This window comes from Athene noctua, chromosome 1 (assembly GCF_965140245.1).
Source record: "Athene noctua chromosome 1, bAthNoc1.hap1.1, whole genome shotgun sequence".
Taxonomy (NCBI): domain Eukaryota; kingdom Metazoa; phylum Chordata; class Aves; order Strigiformes; family Strigidae; genus Athene; species Athene noctua.
In genome coordinates, this window is record NC_134037.1 from 28,367,574 (window position 1) to 28,391,935 (window position 24,362).

General features: G+C 37.1%; 1 protein-coding gene across 1 annotated transcript in view; it reads left to right on the plus strand.

Annotated features, from left to right (window-relative positions):
• FAM83B (family with sequence similarity 83 member B) overlaps positions 1–23,934 on the plus strand; it is a 44,960-nt gene extending 21,026 nt beyond the window's left edge. Inside the window, exons 2-4 of the mRNA XM_074922431.1 lie at positions 11,652–11,816; positions 19,353–19,477; positions 21,576–23,934. Of these exons, the coding sequence (XP_074778532.1) occupies positions 11,652–11,816; positions 19,353–19,477; positions 21,576–23,934 (2,649 nt within the window). The remainder of the gene's footprint in view (positions 1–11,651; positions 11,817–19,352; positions 19,478–21,575) is intronic.
• The last annotated feature ends 428 nt before the right edge of the window (positions 23,935–24,362 follow it).

A 24,362-nucleotide genomic window follows, 5' to 3' on the forward strand; every position in this document is an offset into this window, starting at 1 on the left:
GGACTTACCACTACATGGTTTACAAGTCCTCTGCAACTGTCTGTTTTTATTTTTCTGCATGCTAAAAATGTTTGATAGGCCACCCTTGTGGACTGTGCTTAACATACTGCATTTAGGCATTCAAAAGCCCATCTTTCTGAATCAAATTGAACTCTGAAACACATCAGATTTGGGTGCTGACTTAGATCCAACAAAATCTTCATGTGCTTAGAAACACAAAAAATAAGGTTTTTCTGCCTTTAAAACACTTATTTTCATCTACCTTCATTATTTTCTGGCGTCTGCTATGGAAGCACTGTTTCCACCTCTGTCTTAAATCCCTGCATTTCCTTATGTGCTTACTATACCTGTAGTACATATTAATTCCAGTAAGTAACAAGTGATTTCAGGCAATAATGTACAAATATAGTTATGTTTTATTGGAATTTTTTTGTCTAAAATACATATATGTGCTAGCAGCAGCACTGAACCTTTGCAGGACATTTCAAATATGTTGTTTATGTATAAAATATGAATATTAGATATTCAGCTCTTCCCATTTAATTTTATTTCAGAAACATGTGTTTACTATTAAGGTTTCAAAGATGACAAACAGTGCACAGCTCTTGCATGAGCAAACTTAAAAGCAAAATTATTCTTCCCAGTCTAGAAAAGTGGGTCTGAATCATCTCTTCTTCCTATAAATCTGCCTTTGACTAAGAGAATCTTTCATTGTTTCCAAGTGTCTAATTAACAAATGCCAACAAAGTTGTCTACTTCTAAAAAATGTTGCTTGTTTTTATAGTTTTAAGTCTACAGCCTGTAAGTGTTCATTAATATTGTGGTTTTTCTGTACATTGTCTAGTGTTTTTCAATACGTAAATTCTCAGGAAGTGGGATTCAGTGTCAACAATGTGTTTATACAGGATTCTTGAGGAAGCTGAGTGGAGTCGGGGGAAGGCAGACTGACTTGGAACTTCATTCCATTCCCAGCCTGAGAAACCCCACCAAAGTGTACTCTTGAAGGTGGCAAAAAAACAAAGTCTGTTCCAGAATCATTATCCAGATTAGCTAAAATCTCAGACATTTACTTTGACTCTTTGATAAGCAGCAAATTATTTTAAGATTCCTTGAACAAAATCTCAGAAAGAACCATCAGAAGTGTTGACATCCAGTCTAGTTTACCTTGGCATGAAAAATATTTGTAAGCAGAAGCAATTTGAATGGACACTTTTAGTACATTTTAAAAATTTTTTTTGTCCTTTTGCATTTGCCCCGCTTCTGAGTTTGAGGTGGCCTTTTCCCATGTTCTTAGCTGTGTATGGCCATTCGTGCCATCCATTCATAGTTTCAGGTATTGAAATTTTGAGTACTTAACTGTACGGTAGTCAACTCATACTTCTCTTGGCCAGGTGGAAGCTAGCCACGAGCATCCACTGCCCTTACTAGTACTCCAGTTATTTGACAGAAGTCTCAAAACTGAGAGTGGTCTCTGAGGTTGTCATATGAGGTTTTCCGTCCTGCACAGCAGGTCAAAAAGTAAAATTTATTAAGAGTTTAGTTCTAATTACTACTGGCATTACTATTACTACTCATATTACTATTTTAAAAAAAATAATTAAGGCTTATCACATGGTTGTGCATTGGTTGGTTTTGGCCAGTCACTAAGTAATGCACACATGAATTAATGAGTACTTGCAACTTGCAAACAAATTTAAAATAAAAAGTATAACATTATAATACTAATTCAAGTAGCCTAAACATTCCCTAAATATTAAGGAATCCAATGAGAACCCACATATTAAAGCTGTTAACACTCTTTTAAATAAAAAATTATTTCTGAAGCAGCAAGTCTTTGAAATTCATCATAGAGAAGGCTGGAGGCTAGAGAAGTACCTTTTATTTTTGTCATGAATTTCCATTCTGGTATAGCTGAGTTGCAAGCTGTCAGAAATCCTGGCATTTCCTTTCTGTTTGCTTTCCTCAGGAAAAGCTTGGCAGTTTCCCAAAATAACAACTGAATAAGGACACTATGAAGAGCTAAATACAAATATTAAAATCCTGCTTTTCAACCAGCTGCAGCCCACATGACACTGAGAATAGAGCAAGAATATCAATGGCATGAGAAGAAAGGGGAGAGCAAGCTCCCAAACATGTTCCCTCCATCATGCCAAGGATTTTCTGTGCTGCCTTATGTGCTTCTCTGTAGGACTGCTGCCTGCTTCAGTGTGCAGTGACAGAACACAGCTTGCTTGTTAAATATCAAAAGTGGTTTAATTATTGATGGCAGCATTGCAAGCAGCAAGGAAAGTGTTAAAATTGAACATTGTGAATGCTTGTTGCTTTAGTCATGCATGACAGTTCTTTTCAGATTTAGGTACATCTTTTCTTGTCTATGGTGTGCCAGTCACTGGGCAGCAGCTGTTCTTTCACAGATCCTTTCTTCCAAGGGTTAGATTTATAAATGCTTCTTGGAAAGTCGCCACGAAGAATCCCCAGAATATCTCCTTTCCTCCTCTCATCTCCGCGACTTGCTGAAACTCAATTCTTCATGTGCGGAAGTAAAGCTTCAGAGGAATTATCACCTCTGCTGCTGACTGCGGCAAGGTGTTGTCTCCTATAGTTTAGTCAGCTCAGGCTGAGTTTTTACTAATCCTTCAGCCAGAATAACAACTACCAAATCCATAGATACAAAGCTCATTTATAAAGTTAATGTATCTTGCTCCCATACGTTCTGCAAGATACTCGCCTGTAAAATTCCCAGTTGCGTGAATTTGAAGGGGTATCATAGAAGGTGTCATTTTAAGATTGTATGTGAATGACTTGCTAGCCTTGCAGTAGCTTTCTGAAAGGTAATGCAGAAGGCTACTGTCACTTTTCAGAGAAAACAATCTTATCTGCACTTCAGAGAACTTTCCTTTTGTGTTGATTTTAGTTTAATTTGTAGAAGAGCTAATCCTGATCTTCTGATCTGCTTTTTAGAGATATGGTAAGCTGCACAAAAGTTGCAAAATTGAGCAAAAGGCAAAATTGTCAGGTAGTTGTTAGAAGATGGATCTTCCCAGTCGATTTCAAAATTAAATCGCACCCTTTTTCAGAGCTCCTGTTTTTACTGCCATAACATTCTTAGCTGCCAGAATCAGAAGATTTTTCCCTGTTACTGATAGCTAGAAAATTCCCCTACTACACATTTTTCTTATGTGTTTCTTGGACAGAACGGATGAGGCTTTGCAATGCGGGCTACACAGTTTAACTATTTATATAGTGCTTTATGTCATTGCCTGCATTCATAATTTTCTGAGAATAGGTTGCATTGGTTTTTTTGTATTGCAAAAGATTTATAAAATTTTAGTTTACCTTTTGTGTTCTGGATAGTGACTCATGAATTTTCATTGATGTTGAGCATGTCTAACATCTTGTTACAGAGAGAAGCTGTTGAAGTTATTGAAAGCTGCTAATGTTGAAGTAAATTTTTAATTCATTTGAACTTAGTTTTCACTTTAAAATGCTTATGTTGTGTAGGTGGTATGTGATGTAATAAACTCAGGCTTGGTAATCAGAAGAGAAGACATTCGGTCCTGAGGTGCACACTTTTTGTATCCTCGGAATTGATGGTGGAAGCGTATTGGAGCTAGAGTAGGAAAAGAGGATAGTGAGGGTTAGGAGAGCTGGTTCTGAGATAGTGTAGCTGCCTGTTATAGTGAAACGCCAGACTTCACCCTGTAGTTAATTAAATTGCTTTTAAAGAAAGCAATAATGGAAGAACATTACGAAGTACATTGTATGGTTATGGTCTATTGCTCTCTGAATGCACAATCAAATTACATAAATTAAATATGATCTCAGGGAGCCAATTTTGGTGATAATATACTACAAGTAGTGACATTAACTTCATGGAAATTGTGTAAGTGTAAATCATCTGAGTACTTGTTCCATTACATTGCCAAAGAAATTATAGGAGAATGGATTGTACTCAGATGTTTGATTCCTATTTGTATTATTGTATCTAAGCTCTATTTACAGAGGGGGTTTCCCCCATTATACTGCTCTTTGGCACTTTAAATAAAGACTTCTGATCTGCTACGTTGGCTATGTGAGACCTCAGCAATTCAGGCAGCCAGGTGACCTGAGATATTCAGGTGCAACTCCCAATGGTTTCAAAGTATGTCTTTCAGTGAAAGGATGTGTTGTACAAAGCATTTCAGGACTGTGTTCTATTTTGAAAATTTGCGTGAAATTAATGAACTATCATCCTAGAAGCACTCTGGTGTTAGCAACAGTGCCAGAGAGTAAGGATATCAGATGATTTATTTAGGATGCTGCTAATACAAATTGCAGCAAGCATAAGCAGGATCTCGACCCTCAACCATAAACAACAGCATAACATAATTAAAAAATCCCACAATAATTTGTGGGACATATTGTATAGCTTACTAGTGTGAAGGCTGTCTGCACTGATCATTTTTTTTTTATGGTTCCTGAAACCCACCCAGTCAATTTGCTGCCTGCCTCCTGTTGCTAACAGCAAGGTATGCGGTACCATATCTTCTTCCTGCGCTGTTGCAAGCATTATGGCCTGCCTGCTCTCTCAGAAAGGGCAGATTCAGATAGCACCGAGCCTGTGCCACAGGGAGATTTTCTCTAAAGCAGAGGTCTGTGGAAAGGAATTTGACTGGAGTACAAGGTCAACGAAAACAGAGTTAACATTTGTATCTGAAATGCAGTTCTTCAGTCGTGGGGTGAGGAAGGGTGGTGGCATTCAAAAGTACTGCACAGCAATACAGATTTGTCACAGCATGCCCAAAGTAAGCCTCATGTAGGTTACAATAAATCAATACTCTTGCAGTGTGGGGTACATCTTTACCATCGTTCCCTACTAGGTTATTGATATAATGGTAGGTGTGTCTTCAGTAAAGCTTGACCTAAGAAAGCCGTTTCATTAGAGGATTGCTCTTTTTTATTGCTTATAGCAAAGGATGTGTTAAATTACAGACTCTACAAGTTATCCCTTAAAGAATTATAATTAGTGCTTGTGAAAGGAGTGAAGATACTGGAATAATGAAACTGTCAGTAGTTCACAAAGTAGGCTTACAGAGCACTAGCAGTAAAGGCCTTTCATCTACATCTTAAATTCTGTACACACCCATTAAAAGGGTTGATTCTGATGTCCTAAAACTGAGCTATGAAGATCAAAATCCGTTGTTTTTCGTTACCAAAATTCTTACCCAAAATGAGAGAAGCAAAGCAGAAAAACTAATTTACTTGTCAGTATGCTTTGTTTATAGCTCTGTTTGTTTTCTTTAAACCGCACAGCAAAGTTTGCCATTACTACCAAACATGGAAAAAATTTCTAGGATTTTGACAGTGATGGGAGTGGAGATCTGAGAATCATTGAGTTGCAGGCTTGATCACTTGGAAGGGACCTCAGAAAGTCTCCAGTCCAACCTCCTAGCAATAGAATCTGACCAGGTTGCTCAGAGCTTCATCAATTTGGATCCTGAAAACCTCCAAGGATGGTGACTGGACAGCCTCTCTGGGCAACCTGCTTCGCTGCTGGGCTGTCTTTGTGGGAATAAGGGGTTTTCCCTATATCCATTCAGAACTGCTCTTGTTCCAGTTTAACCATTGTCTCTTGTCCTGCCACCACTGTGAAGAATCTGTCTTTGCCTCCTCAAGAACTTCCCTGTAAGTCACTGGGGACCACTGTAAGATTCCCTGAAGCCACCTTTGCTCTGGACTGGACAAACCCAGCTTCTTCAAGTACTCTTCACAGGGCAAGTGCTTCAGCCCTTGAACATCTTGATGGCCCTCCCCCGGCCATGCTCAGGAGATGTTTAGTAATAGATGAGTTTGTACTGTTGGAATTGGCAACTTCTTTCTATATAAGCCTTTGAATAGAGTTAGTTTCTGAAGGTGAGAACAATTTAAGCAAAAATAATGCATGTGAATGGTCCCAAACTAGTAACTCCTAGCAATAACGACTGGCCCTGTAACATGGTAGGTCAACAGAACTGAGCATCAGCCTCCATTTAGTCTCATAATATCCAGTGTGGTGTCATGTTACTCTGTACTTAAGCTCCTGTTCTGCAAGAATCTGCATAATTTTGCAGGAAATTTCAGCTATAGCTGTATATTTTAACCTTCAAATATGTGTGTGTCTCTCATGAATCTTACACTAGTATTTTATGTATTTTATATAGGAGTGAGTCATTTCTTGAACTTTGAGATTATTAAAAGCTTTTAAAGAATGAAAAGAACTTTGTATTAAAATGATCTGGTAGATCATTTAGAGATGAGTTTTTAAATGCTACTTTATTCAGTACTGTGCAAATTAAATAAAATACATCAGTTTATTGAAAAATGTGTTTTAAAATATTTGCATAAAAATAGTACTATTCAACAAAATTACACTTTTTTGCCTATGCTTAAAAGTTTCTAAAATGTTAATGTGTAAAACTTTAGTTTTCTATTTCAAACGATAGAATTAGTGTCAGGATAGTAGTAAGAATAATAGAATATGGCTCTGCTGGTGCCTTCATTTAAACTGATAAAGCTATCAGCTTTGTTATGAGTAATTTTATGTTTATTGACTTCAGCAGGTTTCCTTCTTCTGTAAGGATGCCATTGAAACGGAATTTTAACCTTAAAAAGCATTCACCACATCAATAAAAGAACTGGCAGATAAGATGAAAAGACTAGTAGTGACAATCTAAGATTATTTAAATTTTATTTTGGAGGAAGAAGACTAGTATAAAAATTTTCTACACTGCCTTCACTTTTAGTTGATCACTGAAATGTCCTCTTTTATCCCTCTTCTAATACCATATCAGGTGGTGGTAGTTCACTCTTGCTGTGCCTAATACTGTGCACAGCAAGTATCTACTCCACCAACTATTTTCTCCTCCCTGAAAGTGTAAAATGCTTAATTATTCCCAACTGAGGTTCATTTTTGAGCAGGGTGATAATCAGTTTCTCAAGATTTGTAAAGTTCTCCCCATATTCTGGTGCTTTCAGCAGAAAACTGCTGCACCCATCCAGTGTCCCCTGCATGGTTGGATGGCCTTTGTATTTCCTATAAAAGCACTGGTGCTTGCTTTTGAAAAGACCTCTGCATTTTGGAAAACAAATATGCTTTGGAAAGAAAATGGCAGTTTATAAGGGAGCCTACTGTATGACACTGGAGTGTTCTGCCTTGGGGGATTTTCTTGACACAGGATAGTGTTGTTATGCCCAATGAAACAGAATTTGTGAAAAAGGCAATTTTTTGACCTATTTTCTGCAATTTGAATTCTATCATTTTTTTTTTTTTTTTTCTTGCTGGATTTCATTGCTGTGTGGCTTCTTATAAGTATCAGTGTGGAAATTAGCTCTGCAATTGCAAAGACAAATGTAAAAACACAGTAGTGAAATCTTCCAGAGTGATGCAGCAAGTAACTAATCCTTCAGCTGTTGTTACAGCTTTAATTAAAGGTAGATATATACACATTCTAGAATACCTCTTGAAGTAACTTCCTAGTCTTGGTTTCCTTAATTAATCAAAACAAGATTAGGACAAGAGGTAATGGCCTCAAGTTGTGCCAGGGAAGGTTTAGACTAGATATTAGGAAGCATTTCTTTACAGAACGGGTTGTTGGGCGTTGGAATGGGCTGCCCAGGGCAGTGGTGGAGTCCCCATCCCTGGAGGTGTTTAAGAGTCAGGTCGACGTAGCGCTGAGGGATATGGTGTAGTTGGGAACTGTCAGTGTTGGGTTAATGGTTGTACTGGATGATCTTCAAGGTCTTTTCTAACCTAGATGATTCTGTGATTCTGTGAAAACTTGGGACCCTAAATACCCTATTGGCTTTTTCTTTTCCCAAGCTTAATATTCCCTTCTGCTGCGAAGTAGGCAAATGTATGGGGAAATGTACCTTCCCCACCCCCATCCCACCCACCCCCCCCCCAAAAAAAAAAAAATTAAAGGAAATTTAATACATTTAAAAGCCAGAATATTCCATGACATTTATGGAATCCACTCTTTCTGCATCAAAATCTGTAGTTTATGATCGAACAACTAGTCTGATTTGTAGAAATCAGTATATAGAAATGACCTTATCACTGTAAATTACTTTTTACTCATGAATTTATATCTTATGTATTGTGGTTTGAGCCCAGAGGGCAACTGAGCACCACACAGCCATTCACTCACCCATTACCCCCCAGCTGTGGGAGAGAGAAAATGAAGAAAAAGGCTCAGGAATCAAGATAAGGACAGGCAGGGGTGGCTAACCCATTATGGTCACGGACAAAAGACAGGCTTGTTACGGTAATCAAAAATGACATCACTTTAATTCAAAACACTAAGGACAACAACACTTAACAGACAGAATGGAAGAGTGAGAGACATCACCATATCTTAAAACACTTCACCCCACCCCTCCCTTCTTCCAGGGACTCAGTTTTGTTCCTGGTATCTCTACCTCCTCCTCCAGCTGTGCAGGGGCAGGGGTTGGGGGCTGCAGTCAGTCCTACTGCTTATTCCTCAAAGTCGGGGGAAGCATTCTTCTGCATTCTTCTGCCTGCTCCATGTGGTTTCCCTCATGGGAGACAGTCCTCCACAAACTTCCTCCATCATGAGTCTTCTCCACAGGCTGCAGCTCTTCCCAAGATGCTCTGACATGGGTCACCCCCTCATGCTGCAGTCTTCCCAACACCAAACTACAATCAGCGAGGGCTTCTTCTTCCCATAGAGACCTGGGGGTTCTTCACAGGTCATAGGTGAATCTCTGCTCCACTGTGGACGTCCATGGTGGCAGGGGGGTGGCCCGGCCGTCTCACCATGAGATATAGTGGGGGGTCTCTGCTCTAGCACACCTCCCCCCCTTCCTCCTTCTTCCTTCCACTGACTTCAGTGTTCACATAGGTGTCCTTATCGTAACTCTTCCTCACAACTCCCAATCCCCTTTCAGATTCCCCTTCTTAAATACGTTATTGCAGAGGCGCAACCACCATCACTAACTGGCCCACCCAGAGTTGGGTCTGACTTGGAGCCAGGGGAGATTTTGAGAAGCTTCTCACAGGGGGCCACTGCTGTACCCCTCTCCCCCACCACCAAAAACCCTGCACACAAACCCAGCACAGTATGCATTGTTCAAATTTGGCACTCTTCTTCCTCCAGCAATTGAGCCTAATTATGTTTGTGGATTAATTAGATTAATTGAGTGTTGCTAAGAGTGAATGGACAGGCTAATGAGGGCATACAACAAGAGTCATCTTTGGTTTCCAGGGAATGCAAAACAAGTTGGTTGTCAGATCACGACTGTGGCTTTGCGTACATGTCCTTAAATCTGGTGAAGATTTTTCACCTAACACAAGCTTTAGGTTTCAAGTTTTTTTAAAAAAGAAACAAACAACCAAAAAAACCCTATTCTGACTCTGGAAGTGAAATCTACCTTTTTTTGCAAGACTACTTTGATGCTTTGCAGAATTAACTCCAAAATTAATAAGCTTAAATGGTTTAAGAACAATTCTGCTAGTGAAGACAAAGAGGGTTTCCCTGTTAATTCCCAAGTTACAAAATATCTGCACAGTAGTGTACATGCATCTGTCTCTTGCCACCATCTTAGTGGCCTGCTTGTTTATGTATTTCTCTCCTCCCCTCTTCATAAAGATAGATATGGTCATTCTAGTCAATGTCGGGTTTTAGTTTTTATTACTCATTCTCATTTTTTCTTATCTGTATATTTCCAGTATATTAGTCTTTGCAACCACAGATGCTGCAAATGAATTAGCATCTTAGGTATCTACCATAGGAAAATGCTAGAATGATTTCTGAAATTTGTACTGTTGATTTTGAATATTTTATGTATTCATGTCAATGTACACTAATGAATCCATTCAGGATTTCTCCCTTACATTTAAATAGATACTTTAATGTAATGAGCATCTATTTCTAAAAGATCTGAAGAAAAGGAAAAGCTTAAGAAGAATTAGGGAGTTCAGAGGGAGGGCAACACAGGTAATGAAACAGAACTATTTGAGAACAGACTTGGTTTTACCTAACACACTTTTTCTGTCTTGGCAGATTTCTGCTGAGACATGAGTGAAACAAGACAGGTGAATAAATAGGGTTACCATGTTCAATTAATGTTGTATATCTCAGAAACGAGACCAAGCAGAAGGTGTAGTCTGAAACTGATGAGATCTTCGAGTCAAGATAAAATTTCATGGTTTTCAGTCTTTCCTTTCAAATTTAGATAAAGAAATAAAATTTGTACCATTACAAATCACATCTAGGTTTTATTTTTTAAAAAATCAATAAAATTAGTGAGGTAGTGCATGGGCGTATTGCCTAAGAATTGTGAAATAATTGAATTATTTCATACTATTCTGTTACTCTCTGGTGGATTTGTAGAGTCTTTTTATTGTCAAGGGACATACCATGGTAAGGCCAAGTCCTTTCATTTTTACTTATATTTTACAGGAGCTGTCTTTTTACTTTTCCTAATGACATTGTTATTTTACTTTTATTTTTTGTAGGTCATCTCATTAAGATCTTTAGTGATTTAAGTACATGTTTGGCATAAGTGAGTCTTAGTTCTAAGCAGGCAGAATTCAAAAAGGTAGTTTAGACAGTTGACTGGAGACATAACTTTTACCTGGGTAAAAGCATTTGCAACAGCAAATGCAACAGCATTTACCAAATTTTGTGAAGTAAATATTTCAGTTCTGGACCAAGATGGTGATTGTAACTTAACAAGTACACCACTAAACTTGAGGTACAGATAGTTTAAAGATTAGTAAAAATGGTAAAGCATGCTCATTATCAAGTCTGGTCCAATAGGTGTGAAAGGCTTTATTTGATTTGAATTTTCACCTGAGACACCTCATTGGAACTTTTCATGAAGACTAGTGGATAAGCATATTATCTTTAAAAGTTAGAGAGATACCTGTTCTCCCTCTTGTTTCCTCTAATGCTCCAATACTAGTTCTTCCCCAAATTGCTAATGATATGTCAATAGTATATCATCTCCAAAATACCATTAGCAGGACATTGCTTTTCCCAGTCAGAAATACTTACTTTATCCCCATATGTTGAAGGGCATCAGTAGCTGGTGTTCAGTGCTCTAATCTTGAACCAATCTCTTACCAGCTGAGGAAGCTTCATCCCAGTAAGAGTGCTGAATCAGTGTGGATCCTGAAGTCCTCGACATCTCTATCTCTTCAATGTCTGCTTATTGAATCCTTCATCTCGTGATTATTTCAGAGAAGATAATGAAAGATGAAAAGCCCACTGTACAAAAACATTGTCTGCATTTTTTTTTTTATGCACACTGCTGTTATATTTTGATGGTTTAATGTTTTCCACCATATTTGTATCACTGTTTCCCCTTCCCTTCTCTTCCACTGGATCTCCTTTTTCTCATATAACTGATCGCTACACACACCCACAACACCTTTTTCCCAGACACTGGTACTTGTCACAGATGTCACACAAGCAATCACCTGACTTCTCAAAAAGAAGATCCAGGGATCTTTAAAAGCCTTCCAGGTTAAATGGTACCACAGGGTATATATTAGAACTTTATGATGTGTAAAAAATGTTAGTGTGGTAGCTGCCCAGTGTAAGCTTCAGTGAAGAGTTTTATATACGTTTATACAATACATTAATTTCTGTCTTTTCTGTTTTATTCAGGTCATTGCCATTGTTATGGATATGTTTACAGATGTGGATATCTTTAGAGAAATTGTGGAGGCATCTGCTAGAGGGATTGCAGTGTATCTCCTGCTTGACGAGTCCAACTTCGGTCACTTTCTGAAAATGACGGAGAAACAAGGCTGTCAAGTTCAGAGGCTCAGGGTAAGGCTTCCTGTGTTCCTGTACATGAACAATCACTACTCATTCCTCCACAACCTAATGAAAAGGGATGTTTATTCAAAAAGTGATTATTGAATACTGCTTTTTCAAATTCACTGAGGTATAACTAGGTAAGCTCTCAGCAGAACCTTCTCTACAAATGTTTTTCTCTCTAGGTTGTTATCTTTTTCATGTGTCAAAACAAGAGTGTTTGATAAAATCATGTAATTTTTCATATATTATTTGTCATATAGTTTTCCATTATTATGTATCTAGAAATACTACACGTTTGAAAAACTTAGCTTCTTTTTGCTTTCTCTTAAAGTACCTGCAAATAGAGTCATAAAGCTTATGTAAATTGATAAATTGCATACTTCCTTTTATGATCTTTTTCTTTAAAGTTATTATCTATTAAAATACTTTAAAAGCCCCAAGATTCTATTACTGTTTTCCTGAAATCTGTATTATCATGCCTGTCTGTGTCATATCTTGGAGAGTCTTACTTTTATACATGAGATATGTAATTTTATCCTCTGAGAAAGATAGCAAGGCTAAAGTTTACATTTTTCGCAAGATGTCCAATGCCACCCTATTATTTAACAAGGATTAGAATACAAACCATGAGCTTCACTGACCTGACATAAATGCTTCATAAATACTTCAAGATTTACTGTATTGTAGATAGAACTGAAGAAGTTCCAAGGACGTTACCAGAGATGGTTTGCAAAGTTCTGAGCAATGCCTTGGCTGAACTTCCGTGTTCAGCATTTGCAATTCCTTGTTTCTGTAATTAGCTAGGCTATGTTTGCTCCTGGGAAAAATATTAGGAAAGCTCTTAGCAGCATGCATTTTAAGAACCCAGTCCAAAAGTCAGATAGAGGTATGATGTATTTGTGAGGATGAAAAAGGTCTTTTGTTAGAATTTTGGATGAAACCTGTATTTTGTACCAGTTTTTGCTCTGGAGTGTTGTCTTATGTACTTGAAATTATTTCCACACCACTTTCCATGTTTGTTTCTTGTGTATGAGTGTGTGGGATTGCCCTCTGGTGGCCTAATACACAGATCTATGGGAACTTTTGGAAAGAAAACATCAAAAATTAGTTGGGGGTCTGTTAACACCAGTCACAATTGCCTTCATGAAGTCAGTATTTGGCAATATTTTCCATGCTCTGGAACTTGAGACACCCCCATTTGCTGTTACTTGGGTTAACTATACAATAGAGGTTGCCAAAAACGTTGTATGTCTTTTTATGGCATGAGTTTTATCCTTACAAAGTAAAAGAAATTAGGAGCATGAATTTAAAGTAGTGTTTCAAAAAATGCCATAGTATGCATTTTCAAATTATTTCTGTGCAATGTGTATCTATGTCTGTTTTCAAAGCTGAACTTCTTTTGGGTGGGTTCGAGGCTGTATTTTTAGTATGGTTTTATAGACCTACAGGCATTTATACTGTGGTCGAAAGAATTAATGTACATACATTAGAGTGGATTTTGTATGAATTAGTGTGGATTGGAGAGGTTCAGACTGGTCCTCTTTAGTGACATTATATATACTATATTTCTGTTTTGTACCGATGGGGGAAATAAAATACATCTTTACTCTGCAAGGTTTACTTAGAATACTTCAAGGTTTATCAGAAAATGAAAAATAGATGCCAAAGAGAGTTACGTGCTGCGTTTCCAGTTTAGCTTGTAATAAAGCTCTTCAAATTAATGGTCTTTTCATCCAAGTGCTACTCCCAGTGACTGTTGCTCTGGGAATAGAAGCTTACTACTCCCACAGTAATTCTCCTGTGCCTTTCTTGAGGATGACGAGAAACTGCTGGTGACTATGAAAGAAGTCAGTACTTTGGAGAAGTTTTCTCCCTTTCTCTTTTTCCCCATCACCCCAAGGTTCACAAAAACCAAATCATCTTTAACTTTTTCTGCTCTTATCTTTTGATCCTCCCCTTCTGTTCAGTGAAATCAGGAAGAGGAGAGAGATGTATGAATCTATTTCTTTTTTTCAGGATGTAGCACCAGCAGCATTGGTCTTGTTATTCTCTGGCATGATTCGGTTCAGTCTTGCAGCAGTATGGCAGACACTCCCTCATGCCATGCACTCATGATGAGGAGTTTCTGTAAAGCTTTTCTGATTCAATGCCTTCTCTGACTCTTTTTCTCTTCCTTTGTATCAGTAAAAACTGAGATGCAGGGATGAGCAAGACTGTATTTTTGAATTCAGATTTACAATTCAGTAGTCTGTATGGAAAAAAAGGAATTTTATTCACAAATCTACATTAAATGCCTGTGCAGACAGTTTTTCTTATCTGTAGTCTGCATATCAGGACTCATTTCCCTCTTTATCAAAAGATATAACTGAAAAAATTGAGTGACTATGTATTCAGTGATTATTATGTGGATTCTGTATAGGAGAACATGAAATCAGGGGTTTACTAGGAGCTTTTTCAGTCTCTCCTACAGCATTTCTTCTTGTGGGTTGTTTTTTACTTAATGTTCGCCTTAACTTCACCAGTGGAACCCAAATAAACAATATATTTTTTATACTTTCCCATTTCTCTTTCCCCACTTATCTGTTTGCTGACTGGCCTACATTTTTTCCCCATTAATTAATGTTTCCTTTTTTCCTCATCTTTATATGAGCTTGATTAACTTTTTCTCCAGTCTGACCTGTTGTTCAGTCAGCAATTCCTTTGCATAGAAAGATGAAAAGTCATTACAGATTGTGACTTTTTTCAGGTCAATACTAATAGCTGAGTGTTTTGAGAGATGCTTTTTTTTCTGCTACTGACAGGTGCTGCAGCAAGCTATGAAATAGATTTGCACTGCAGAATGCATCACGGAAACAACAATCCCCAGAACCACCAAAATTCTCAATGCAGTAACTTACTTTTGAATTAGAAACAATGAAACAGTGTAGGCAATGTTGTTTAATGCCTAAGTCAATCAAGCTCCTCAGCTGATGCCAGATCTTCATGTTTTATTTGGGGAGGTGAGGCATGTGGCAGAGGCTCCGTGCTCTGCAGAAACTTATTTTTACTTCTCAGGCAATAATGAAGAATCATCTTTCTACAGGAGAATATTGAAAGCAATCTGGCAGGAACTGTTTATCGCCTGATACTCCTCAGTATTTTTAATGAATTGTAGGAATGAGAAAATAGAACCACTAATGAATTTATTTTACTTTCTATTTATGAAGTCTACTCCCAGATACGCATGCTTAAATGCATAGTAGGAGCTGCTCTTGAGACCTGATTGCATCCTGTTATGTCTCACCAGTGTTATCAAAATCATCATAAGTTTTCCAGTACTTCCAAGTCAAAGTGAAATTTAGTTGTTAGACATGCACAGCATGATGTTGTGTCTGTGAGCAAATGTCTGTACTAAGGGACTCGACTCCAGTGAAGTCATTGAGATTTTGTCTTCAGTGGTCACTGAATCAGATTCGAGGTCAGAATAGAAGTGAACTTGAAAACTAATTAACATTTGTACACCAACGATTATCTGTTAGTAAGAAGAGAGGCACAGGATAATAAATAATATTGTCAATGATGAACAATACAAGAAATGTGACTTTTTTTTCCTTTAAAACTGTTAGGCTAAGTATTAGGTAGACATCCATTTTCTTCTTTGTGCATTTTCTTGACAGCAAGTACAGGGTGAGTAATTGAAGACTGATAAAAACAGACTCTACAAATAAAAACTGCTGAAATGAAATGTTTGAGACCGGTATGTTTACTGTAGTTATCTATCACATTGGATGAAAATAAAAGTGTAATGTTGAATTATACTTCAGAATTTTAAATCATGCTTATGTGTTTCTCTGGGAAGATAGTGGTGTGCAGTAATCCATAAAAGAGGTTAGAGCTTGTTTCCTCTTCATTTGGGTGTCATTTAACTGAATAGCCCTGGTGGCCATTCTTAAACTGCAGCCACAGCATGTTTATATGTCCCTGTGTAACCTACACCCTGCTCTTGGAGGAGAAAGAAGATACCGTGTCTGGCTTCAGAAACCTAAAACATCAAGTCCTTGCTTACATTATTTTTCCATATGCATCCACTAGTAGTCACTGACAAAAGCAGATTACAGGACCAGACAGACTTTTTGTTTGACTCTCTGTGGCCAATCTTACCTACCTTTGTGTGTCCCATCACGCTAGCTGGGATCCTTCGTTAGGTGTGTTTTATGGTTTGCCCATGATTTTCCTCTCAGGATTCATAAAGGAATTATTGCTTTACCCACAGTGTTGCATAACACTTCTGCAGTGATCAGCGACACGCTGCTGTTAGTGCTGTTAGCGGGGGAGTCCTCTAGCCTGAGGATGAAACCAAGTAGGAAGGCAAGCCCAGCATTTCATACCAAATGGAGCTTGCAATTCAATACATATGTATTTACTGTTTCTAATCCTAACTGGAACGCATTGTTATTATTATCCTCAAATACTGTCTGTATTTGGGCAATTATTCAAAGTATGCATCCCTGGCACCTAATTAGAGGGTTTGAAGTAGATGAAGAATGCCAGATGAACTGTGGAGGAAAAGGAAGTGTTTTGTGAGAAAGGTGAGCATGATCTCTGGCACATGCCTTTGTAGTGCTGCCATGTTCCCATCTTTGGGTGGGTGACCTACTGAGACAGGGAAAGAGTTGCCACGGTTAAGGAAGCAGGAAAAAAAAGCTGCAGGAGGAATAGTACTGAAGAGAAGGAAAATAAAAAAGAACAGGAAACAGTGACTATGATTATTTTTTTAAAAAACAGCTATTTAAGGTAAATTTTACTCCTTTTTTAGATATGCCTACTTGAAGTTATATTTCAACTTATGAGTACCTAAGGCAAAGCTTTTTTATATATAATATGGTGATTTGCAAGCCATCAGCCTTGCTTGTGCCTCCAGCATTCCAGATTCACAAGTGATATCCTGTCCAATAGCAATCAGACTTTATCTCAGTAAGATTTGATGTGTTCAACTGGCATGTCTTTAGGCCAGCATTACTTGTTATGGTTATTTGAAAATGTATAAGCTGCCTCTCAAGTTACCTTTTCAAATTATAATGACATAAATATAATTTAATATCGTCAAATATAAATCTCACATACAAATATAACTACATTGTGTATAGAATTGTGTAAAACAGTCATTGAAGTAAATGCCAGTTTCATAATTCACGAAATTTTATTTTGTAGTAAATAAGGGTTTACTTTTGTGATAATATTTAGAATGGGTAAAATCCAGACTTTCTGGTTTTTTTTTCAGGAATTACTTCTTCCACACTCACTCTTTAACTTTCAAATTAAAACTTTTTATTTAATTACTTTTACCTAAAGCTTAAGTAGCTGCTGGAGAAAGTATAATTTTCTTTAGTGGAACTGGCTTGTTCAAAGTTCAACAAAAACCACACTAGAAAAGCAGGAAAATTGTCTCATTGGTAAGAAAACTTCTAATTTGTGTGCAGAAAACTTGAAAGACACAATGCTAGATTGTCAAAAGTGACTAGCAGGTAGAGATGCAAAATTCTGTTAGCTTCCCATTCAATAATGCAAATTGGGTTGTTATTGATTGTTTTAGCTGTTTCTGAAAGTAGATCTAAGCATCCACCTGTATTTTCACTTTTAAAATTTTTACCTTTTAAAATTGTACAGCACTTCTAGGTAATACTTCTTTAATTTATCTAATTAAGAGATAAACATTATGTTTTAATAATAAATACTTATATTTTACTAATATTTTAATAATAATAAATACTTATATTTTAATAATAAATACTTTTGCAAGTTTAAACATCTCTACAGCTGCCTGAGGAGGGGAAGTGGAAAGGGAGATAACTGATCTCTTCTCCCTGGTATCCAGCAACAGGCACTGTAGGAATGGTTTAAAGCCGTGCCAGTGGAGTTTAAACTGGACATTAGGAGGTGGTCATTACCCCAAGCTTGTCAGTGTTTTAAGAAACATTTGGACAGTGCCCTTAATACTGTGCTTTAACTTTTGGTCAGCTCTGAAGTGGTCAGGCAGTTGGACTAGATGATCATTGTAGGTCCTTTTCAACTGAAATACTCTTCTCTCTTCTCTTCTCTTCTCTTCTCTTCTCTTCTCTTCTCTTCTCTTCTCTTCTCTTCTCTTCTCTTCTCTTCTCTCTAATTCTAATTCTATTCTAATTTATTTTATCCCCCTGATTTGCCTGAATTTACCCTAGATACAATCTTACCCATTTTGCTTCATGAACATCCCTAATCCATCTGTACCTGGTCTTTACAGAGCACATGTCTGCTGTGATTTTCAACCTGTCTTTGTAGCAGTCCCATGAAGCAAGATATTATTTTGTATTCACACGTCTTATATTCCACTATTTCCATATATACAGTCTGTGTAATAATCATATGGATTCTGTTTTCTTACTTCAAATGCTAAACTACAGATTTCGTTCCCACTGAAATACTTGTAAATGACCACAAATTAGCTTTGCTAGAACAAATATTGCAAGGCTAGAAATTACAGTAAATGTTGTGGTAATTTACAGCTATAACCCAAGCTATTTTGGTCTTGTGAAGGATTTTGTATCTCACAGGAACATGAAGTAGGTACTCTAGGTTGGTTTGCATTGAATATAAATGTTATTTTTTCTATAAATAAACACCTTTCTGTAACAATTTCTGATAAATGCTTTTTATTCCACATAGTTGTAAGAACTTTTTGAAAATTCGTATTAGTAGAGTCCAGAAAGTGTTGTAACATTTCCTTTTAATTTTTTATTGTAGGAGCTTAAAATAAGTGACAGTAGAGAGGGGGAAAGAAAAAAAAAAAAAAAAAAGACAGTAGCTTAGGTGAATCAATTTCATCCCCAGTGTGGGGGAAAAATTGACCACATTTTTGAGATCCAACGTGGAAAATTTCCCAAGTGCAATTTACTGAGTTCGCATGAGTAAAACATAAAGCTTCTTAACAGAATTCAAACTTGAATGCTGCATAGTTTGTGCTACCTATGCATGTTGTGATAGCATCTCTGATTCTAGAAATGTGATTGATCCTATGGTACAAAGTTGATTGAGAAATCTTACTGGTGGTAGGGGATTCTGGTGCCAGGAGGTATCATTCAGTGGATCATCTCAGAGTGGAGTATCTGTTTATAGATATAGCAGCCTTGTTCAATTGAAATAAAAATGATCCTGGCTCTTTAGATGTCTTTGATTAGCTGAGGTGCCTGGAAATCTATATATTGTACATGAGGTGATTTTTTTTTTTTTTTTTTTTTTTTTTTAATGCTACAAAACCTCTTGTCGAAGACTTCTTGTTCCAGAACCTCATTTCTGGGAGTGGTGGCTGTGGAAAAGCAGAATTTTATTTTCTGTGGCCTAGGGAAACTCATCAGTCTTGAAGACAAAGCAATAACTTGCCATTTTGGGTCCCTAGGGGACAAGTTTGATCAGAGTTTACTTCCCTGCGATAATATAACTCTCCTACTATACCTCTGACTTTTAAACCCTTGGATACTAAATATGGACTATATAGTGTAACAACTGAAGTATTTCAATTGTCTTTTTCAGAACATGAGGGTGCGGACAGTAAAAGGACAAGATTACTATTCTAAAACAGGAGCAAAATTCCATGGAAAAATGGAACAAAAATTTATTCTTGTTGATTGTAAGAAAGTCATATATGGTTCTTACAGGTAAGATCAGTCACTGAGGTGTCGGTAGAAAACCTGTCATCTCAGTACCTCTCCTATTGCAAATTTGTTGGGTTTCTTCTCTTTCTGAAAATCCTTCCAGTGAACTCCATGAACAAATTTGATGATCTTTTCTGTAATTTAATAAGTTATTGTAGATACTTACTGCTAACTAGCTTAACACAGAGACAAATTTTGAGATTGTCTGTTAGTTTTTCGCAAATATGAAATAAAGGATATAGCTTTTGCTATTGGCTGGAGACTTGCTAAAGAGAGAAGAATCCTGATTTGTCTTACATTATCTGAATTATTCTTGTTTAACATCCACTTCAAAAAAGGCTGCCAAATTATTTCATAAGTTCTCTTGGATAGTTCCTCGTCATAACAGTCTTCTAAAGCTAACATTATAGACCTATTCTGTGGCACTCTGTAGTGTACCATGGTCAAATTCAGAGTTGCCCAAGTTGACATAGTCTGTCTTTATATTTGGCTAAGTTTCTTTATTCTACTTTCCATTTTATTTCTAGTGTATGTGTGAAAACAGGCTGGAAGAAATTCTAGCTTTGCAGAGCTGGAAAAAACCTAAGTTAAAGAGGGACAATTTATTCTTACACATTATTAATAATTTTTCTTCTTTTCATACTACACTTCTCTCCTTTGGTCTACTGAATTAGTTTCTGGCAGTGTAGTGCCTGAGTGCCAGATCTACAGCCACTGACTTCCATAGATTTCTACCACTGTAAGCTTTTGAAAATCTGGCTTTTTATTTCCTCTGAGTCTTGGCCAGTCCCAAATTCAGACTAATGTATATAAATGGTAGTGAGGTAAGTGACAAATTCATAAATGAATCAGTATAAGAGAGTTCAGGGAGAGTCTTTCTGTTTTGACATATACACACAGTTAGTCTGTGAGAATATGATAGTTTTTCTCATTTCATTTTGAAAAATAACACTGCTTTAAGACCTAGCACCACAGGGGCTGGAATCATCAATTTCTGTACAAATCAAGCTTGCTCTGTAGAAGAACCTAGTGATTTATAACAGGAAAGAGGAGTCTTTCTGAATTCTTGCTTTCTGAACTCAATTTAGTTTAGAATTTTTTCAAAGATAACAAAATATATTATTCTTAATTGTGAAAATTAATAGAAAAAACTTATGCAGCATGATTTGATTTAATGTCAGCACACTATTATTTCCTGAAAAATACAAACCAAACAAACAAGTAAAATGAAATCAGCAAGCTATTTAAGTGAATACAACAAACCTATTTTCTAACATAAAGAAGACAAATGCAAATAAAACAAGTATTTAATTCTTTCACTTCTTTCATGAAAATAGGATTGCGAAAGATTTTTTCTTTGTTGTAATCTACAAATTGCATGCTTTCGACACCATATTAGGCTTGTTGAAACATCCTTAATGTACATGTTAATGTATTTTACCTCATTTTGTAGCTGTAAAGTAGCAATATCTACTTAGCTTTGAGCACGTGTTCAACCTAAGTACAACAGAAAAGAGGAAAATTTCCTTCATCTGAATATCATCACTGCAATTAAAAGAAATGTTCATGTCTAATCTGGTGTGCATAATAGAAACTTCTTAACAATTCTGCGGTTCATCTTTTTAAATATGTTTTTAGAGTGAAGTACATTCAGAACTGTTGAAGCAGTTCTGCATATTATTTCAAATGTATTTTTTTCACAATTTAACTATACGTTAACATTCTCTGACTCAGGAGTAAATACAGTGGATCTAGTCAATCCTGACATAGTCTTTGTAGAGGTAATTTTGCGCCATTAAGTATTTGTACTCCACTGTTCTACATCTGTGAATAGTTTTTTGCAATATCCACCTTTTATAAGGGCAATTAAGTAGTTATAGACGCATTCCTGCTCCCACTGAAAGCAGTGGAAAGTCTCCAGCTGAGTTCAGATTAGACCTTCCAAATCCAAATTACATGAATCATGCCCACAATTTATTTATTTATTTGTAAAGTACTGGTATAAACCCCAGGTTTATGTGAAAACTTTCTTAAGAAGGACCAGTGTAATACTTTAGTTCAAGAGAACTGTTTCTAATGGTCATTTGTTCTTCTTTTTCAGCTTTATGTGGTCATTTGAAAAAACCAACCTCAGTATGGTTCAAGTTATCACAGGACAGCTGGTTGAATCCTTTGATGAAGAGTTCAGGACACTGTACGCCCGTTCTTCTGTTCCTAGTTCATTTGCCCCAGAATTAGTGCGGGTAAACAGTCGCAGGACACTCTGGGATAATGATACATACCAACACTCAGTGTCTTCCTTAGCTTCAGTTTCTAGCCAAAGAAACCTTTTTGGTAGGCAAGACAAGGTTCACAAGATAGATCCTGTTTGTTGGAAAACTCATGGAAGATATGCAGTAAATGAAATAGATAAATACGGCTTGAGAAATCAAGCCTATAATAAACCACCATTTCATCCAGGTTTTAATATGCAAAATCCAATCCAACAGTATCAACCTAGTGAAAAAAATGAGCACTGGAAGAGACATAGTTATGCTGGGGAGAAGCCAGAAAGGACACCTTACCTATTGCTCAACAGATCTATTAATAGAGCCAACAATCCATCAAATACTTGGAAAATGCCATCTGATAGCCTTAGTATTGTTTCTTCATTACGAGGAGGATATGCAAATAACTACAATACACCCCAGCAAAGTTTTGCTGATCAGTTTTCACGACCAAAGGTAAATCTTGCAGAAAGAAATTCAATTGTACGGAGGTCTTTTAATGGGACAGATAATCATATCCGCCATCTGCAGCAAAGGATGCCGACCCTTGAACACACAACAAAATCATTCCTACGTAACTGGCGAATTAAGTCATATTTGAATGATCAGTCAGATTATCCAGTAGAGTCTAATGGGTCAGCCTTGGGTGACAGATATGATAGCTATGACACAGCTGAAAATATTAAAGCTCATGCACTGTATTCTCATTCTCGCTTACGATCATCATTGGTGTTTCAGCCAACTTTACCTGAACAGCAGGAAGTGAGCAGCTGTGCAAGTTCTTCAAATTCAACTATAATTGGGTCAGAAGGAAGTGCAACACCTAAAGGGACGTCTAATCATGCTCCAAGTGTGGAAGATGGAACAGATAATGTTTTAGAAGAGTTTAGCACAAATGTCCCACTTAAATCAGATGCACCAAAAACCCACAGAATTCATATTGCAGACAACACAAAACCTAGTGTAAATTCAAATGCAGCAGGGAATTCGTCTGTCTACTTGTACACAACACTGTGTGCAGACAAACATGCAGAAAATTTGAAGAACCTTCAAAATGAAAATATGCTAAAAAGGAGAAGTTTTCCCATGTTTAATTCAAAGTCAATATTAGACCCTGGTGCCAACAAACATGCATCCAGTTATGTTTACAGTACATTGACAAGGCATAGACTTAAGGAGCCAGTTAGTCCAAAACCTCCAGAAGACACGCTGAAGAGCTCTAAAAGTTTGCACAGTGTGACTAACCACTTGCCACAGGAGGAGAAGAACCTCAAAGGAGAGCTAAAGAGCCCGGCTGCTAGCAAGGCAATCTCTATGGCTGCTCTCACTGAAGCTAGCAAAGAGGAGTCTTGTAAGGATTGCACATCAAAGAAAGAAAGTAAGAATTCCCCAAGTTTTCTAAAGAAAGGATCCCAGAAATTGCGGTCACTTCTTAATCTCACACCAGACAAGAAGGAAAACTTGTCAAAAAACAAAGGTCCCGCCTTTTACAGGATGTGTAGTAGTTCTGACACATTGGTTTCTGAAGAAGAGAATCAAAAACCAAAGATTTCTGAGAATAAGACAGATTCTTCCCCAAGGAGAAAGAGAAACACATCATCAACTTCTCAAGGTAGCTTGAACAGAAGTAAAGAAGATGTCACTGGGAGCCCAACAAAGTCTCCTAAGTCTCCTAAGTCACCAAAACCTCAGAAACCTCCATCTGATGAAAGCAATAAAAAATGTCCTCTCTTGTGCCCCCTTGAAAGTAAGTTCATAGAAACTGCAGGAGATGCATCTACCCCAAGATTTAATACAGAACAGATTCAGTATCAAGATGTAAAGGAAGTCATCACAAATACTAGTTCTGAAAGTGCCCCTGTTCCTGCTCTTCAGCGAGCAAGTTCAATGACACCACAGCTGGCAAGCTCAAAACGGCAAGAGGAGCTCAGATCTCGTTTGAGTGAAAGGCGTGTTTATAGCCGCTTTGAGCCATTCTGCAAGATGGAAAATGCTAGCCAACCTGCAGGAAATGCACGCAACAGCAGTTCACATCTCTCAGATATCAAAAGCAAGACCTTAGCGAATAACTACGGCAGGAGTAATCACATGGTTAGCTACAACTCAAATGCTTACCATCCATTGCAGCCTAATGAAAATAAGCTGAGAGGATTTATGCAAAAGTTTGGGAACTTCCTGCATAAAAGCAAGTAAAAGTTTTGTCGATTATGTTGAAATACAGCAAGAATATCAATGCTGGACATAATCTTAACCAGACAAGACTGATGACAACCTCTGTAGAGCTTACTTGGGTATCTTCTTGGGTCTAGGACATTGGCATGAATGTACATATTTTTACATAGTTATCCCAGAATTGTTATACAGTCTTTACAGAAATTCTGTGTCCAGAATATGTCTCAAGGAAGTTGTTTATAGTGTTTATATTGTAAGATTAATTTTATACATTTTCCTTGTGAAGAAAATATGTACTAGCATATTGTAAGATTAAGTGTGGAGAAAAAAAGATGGAGGATGTTTTTAAACTTCAAATAATACTGTTTCCAAAGATTTGCCCTTTAAAAATAGGATAGCACTAGGAATAGTGGCTTGCATTTTTTCAGCATTTATGTACACTTTCAAAT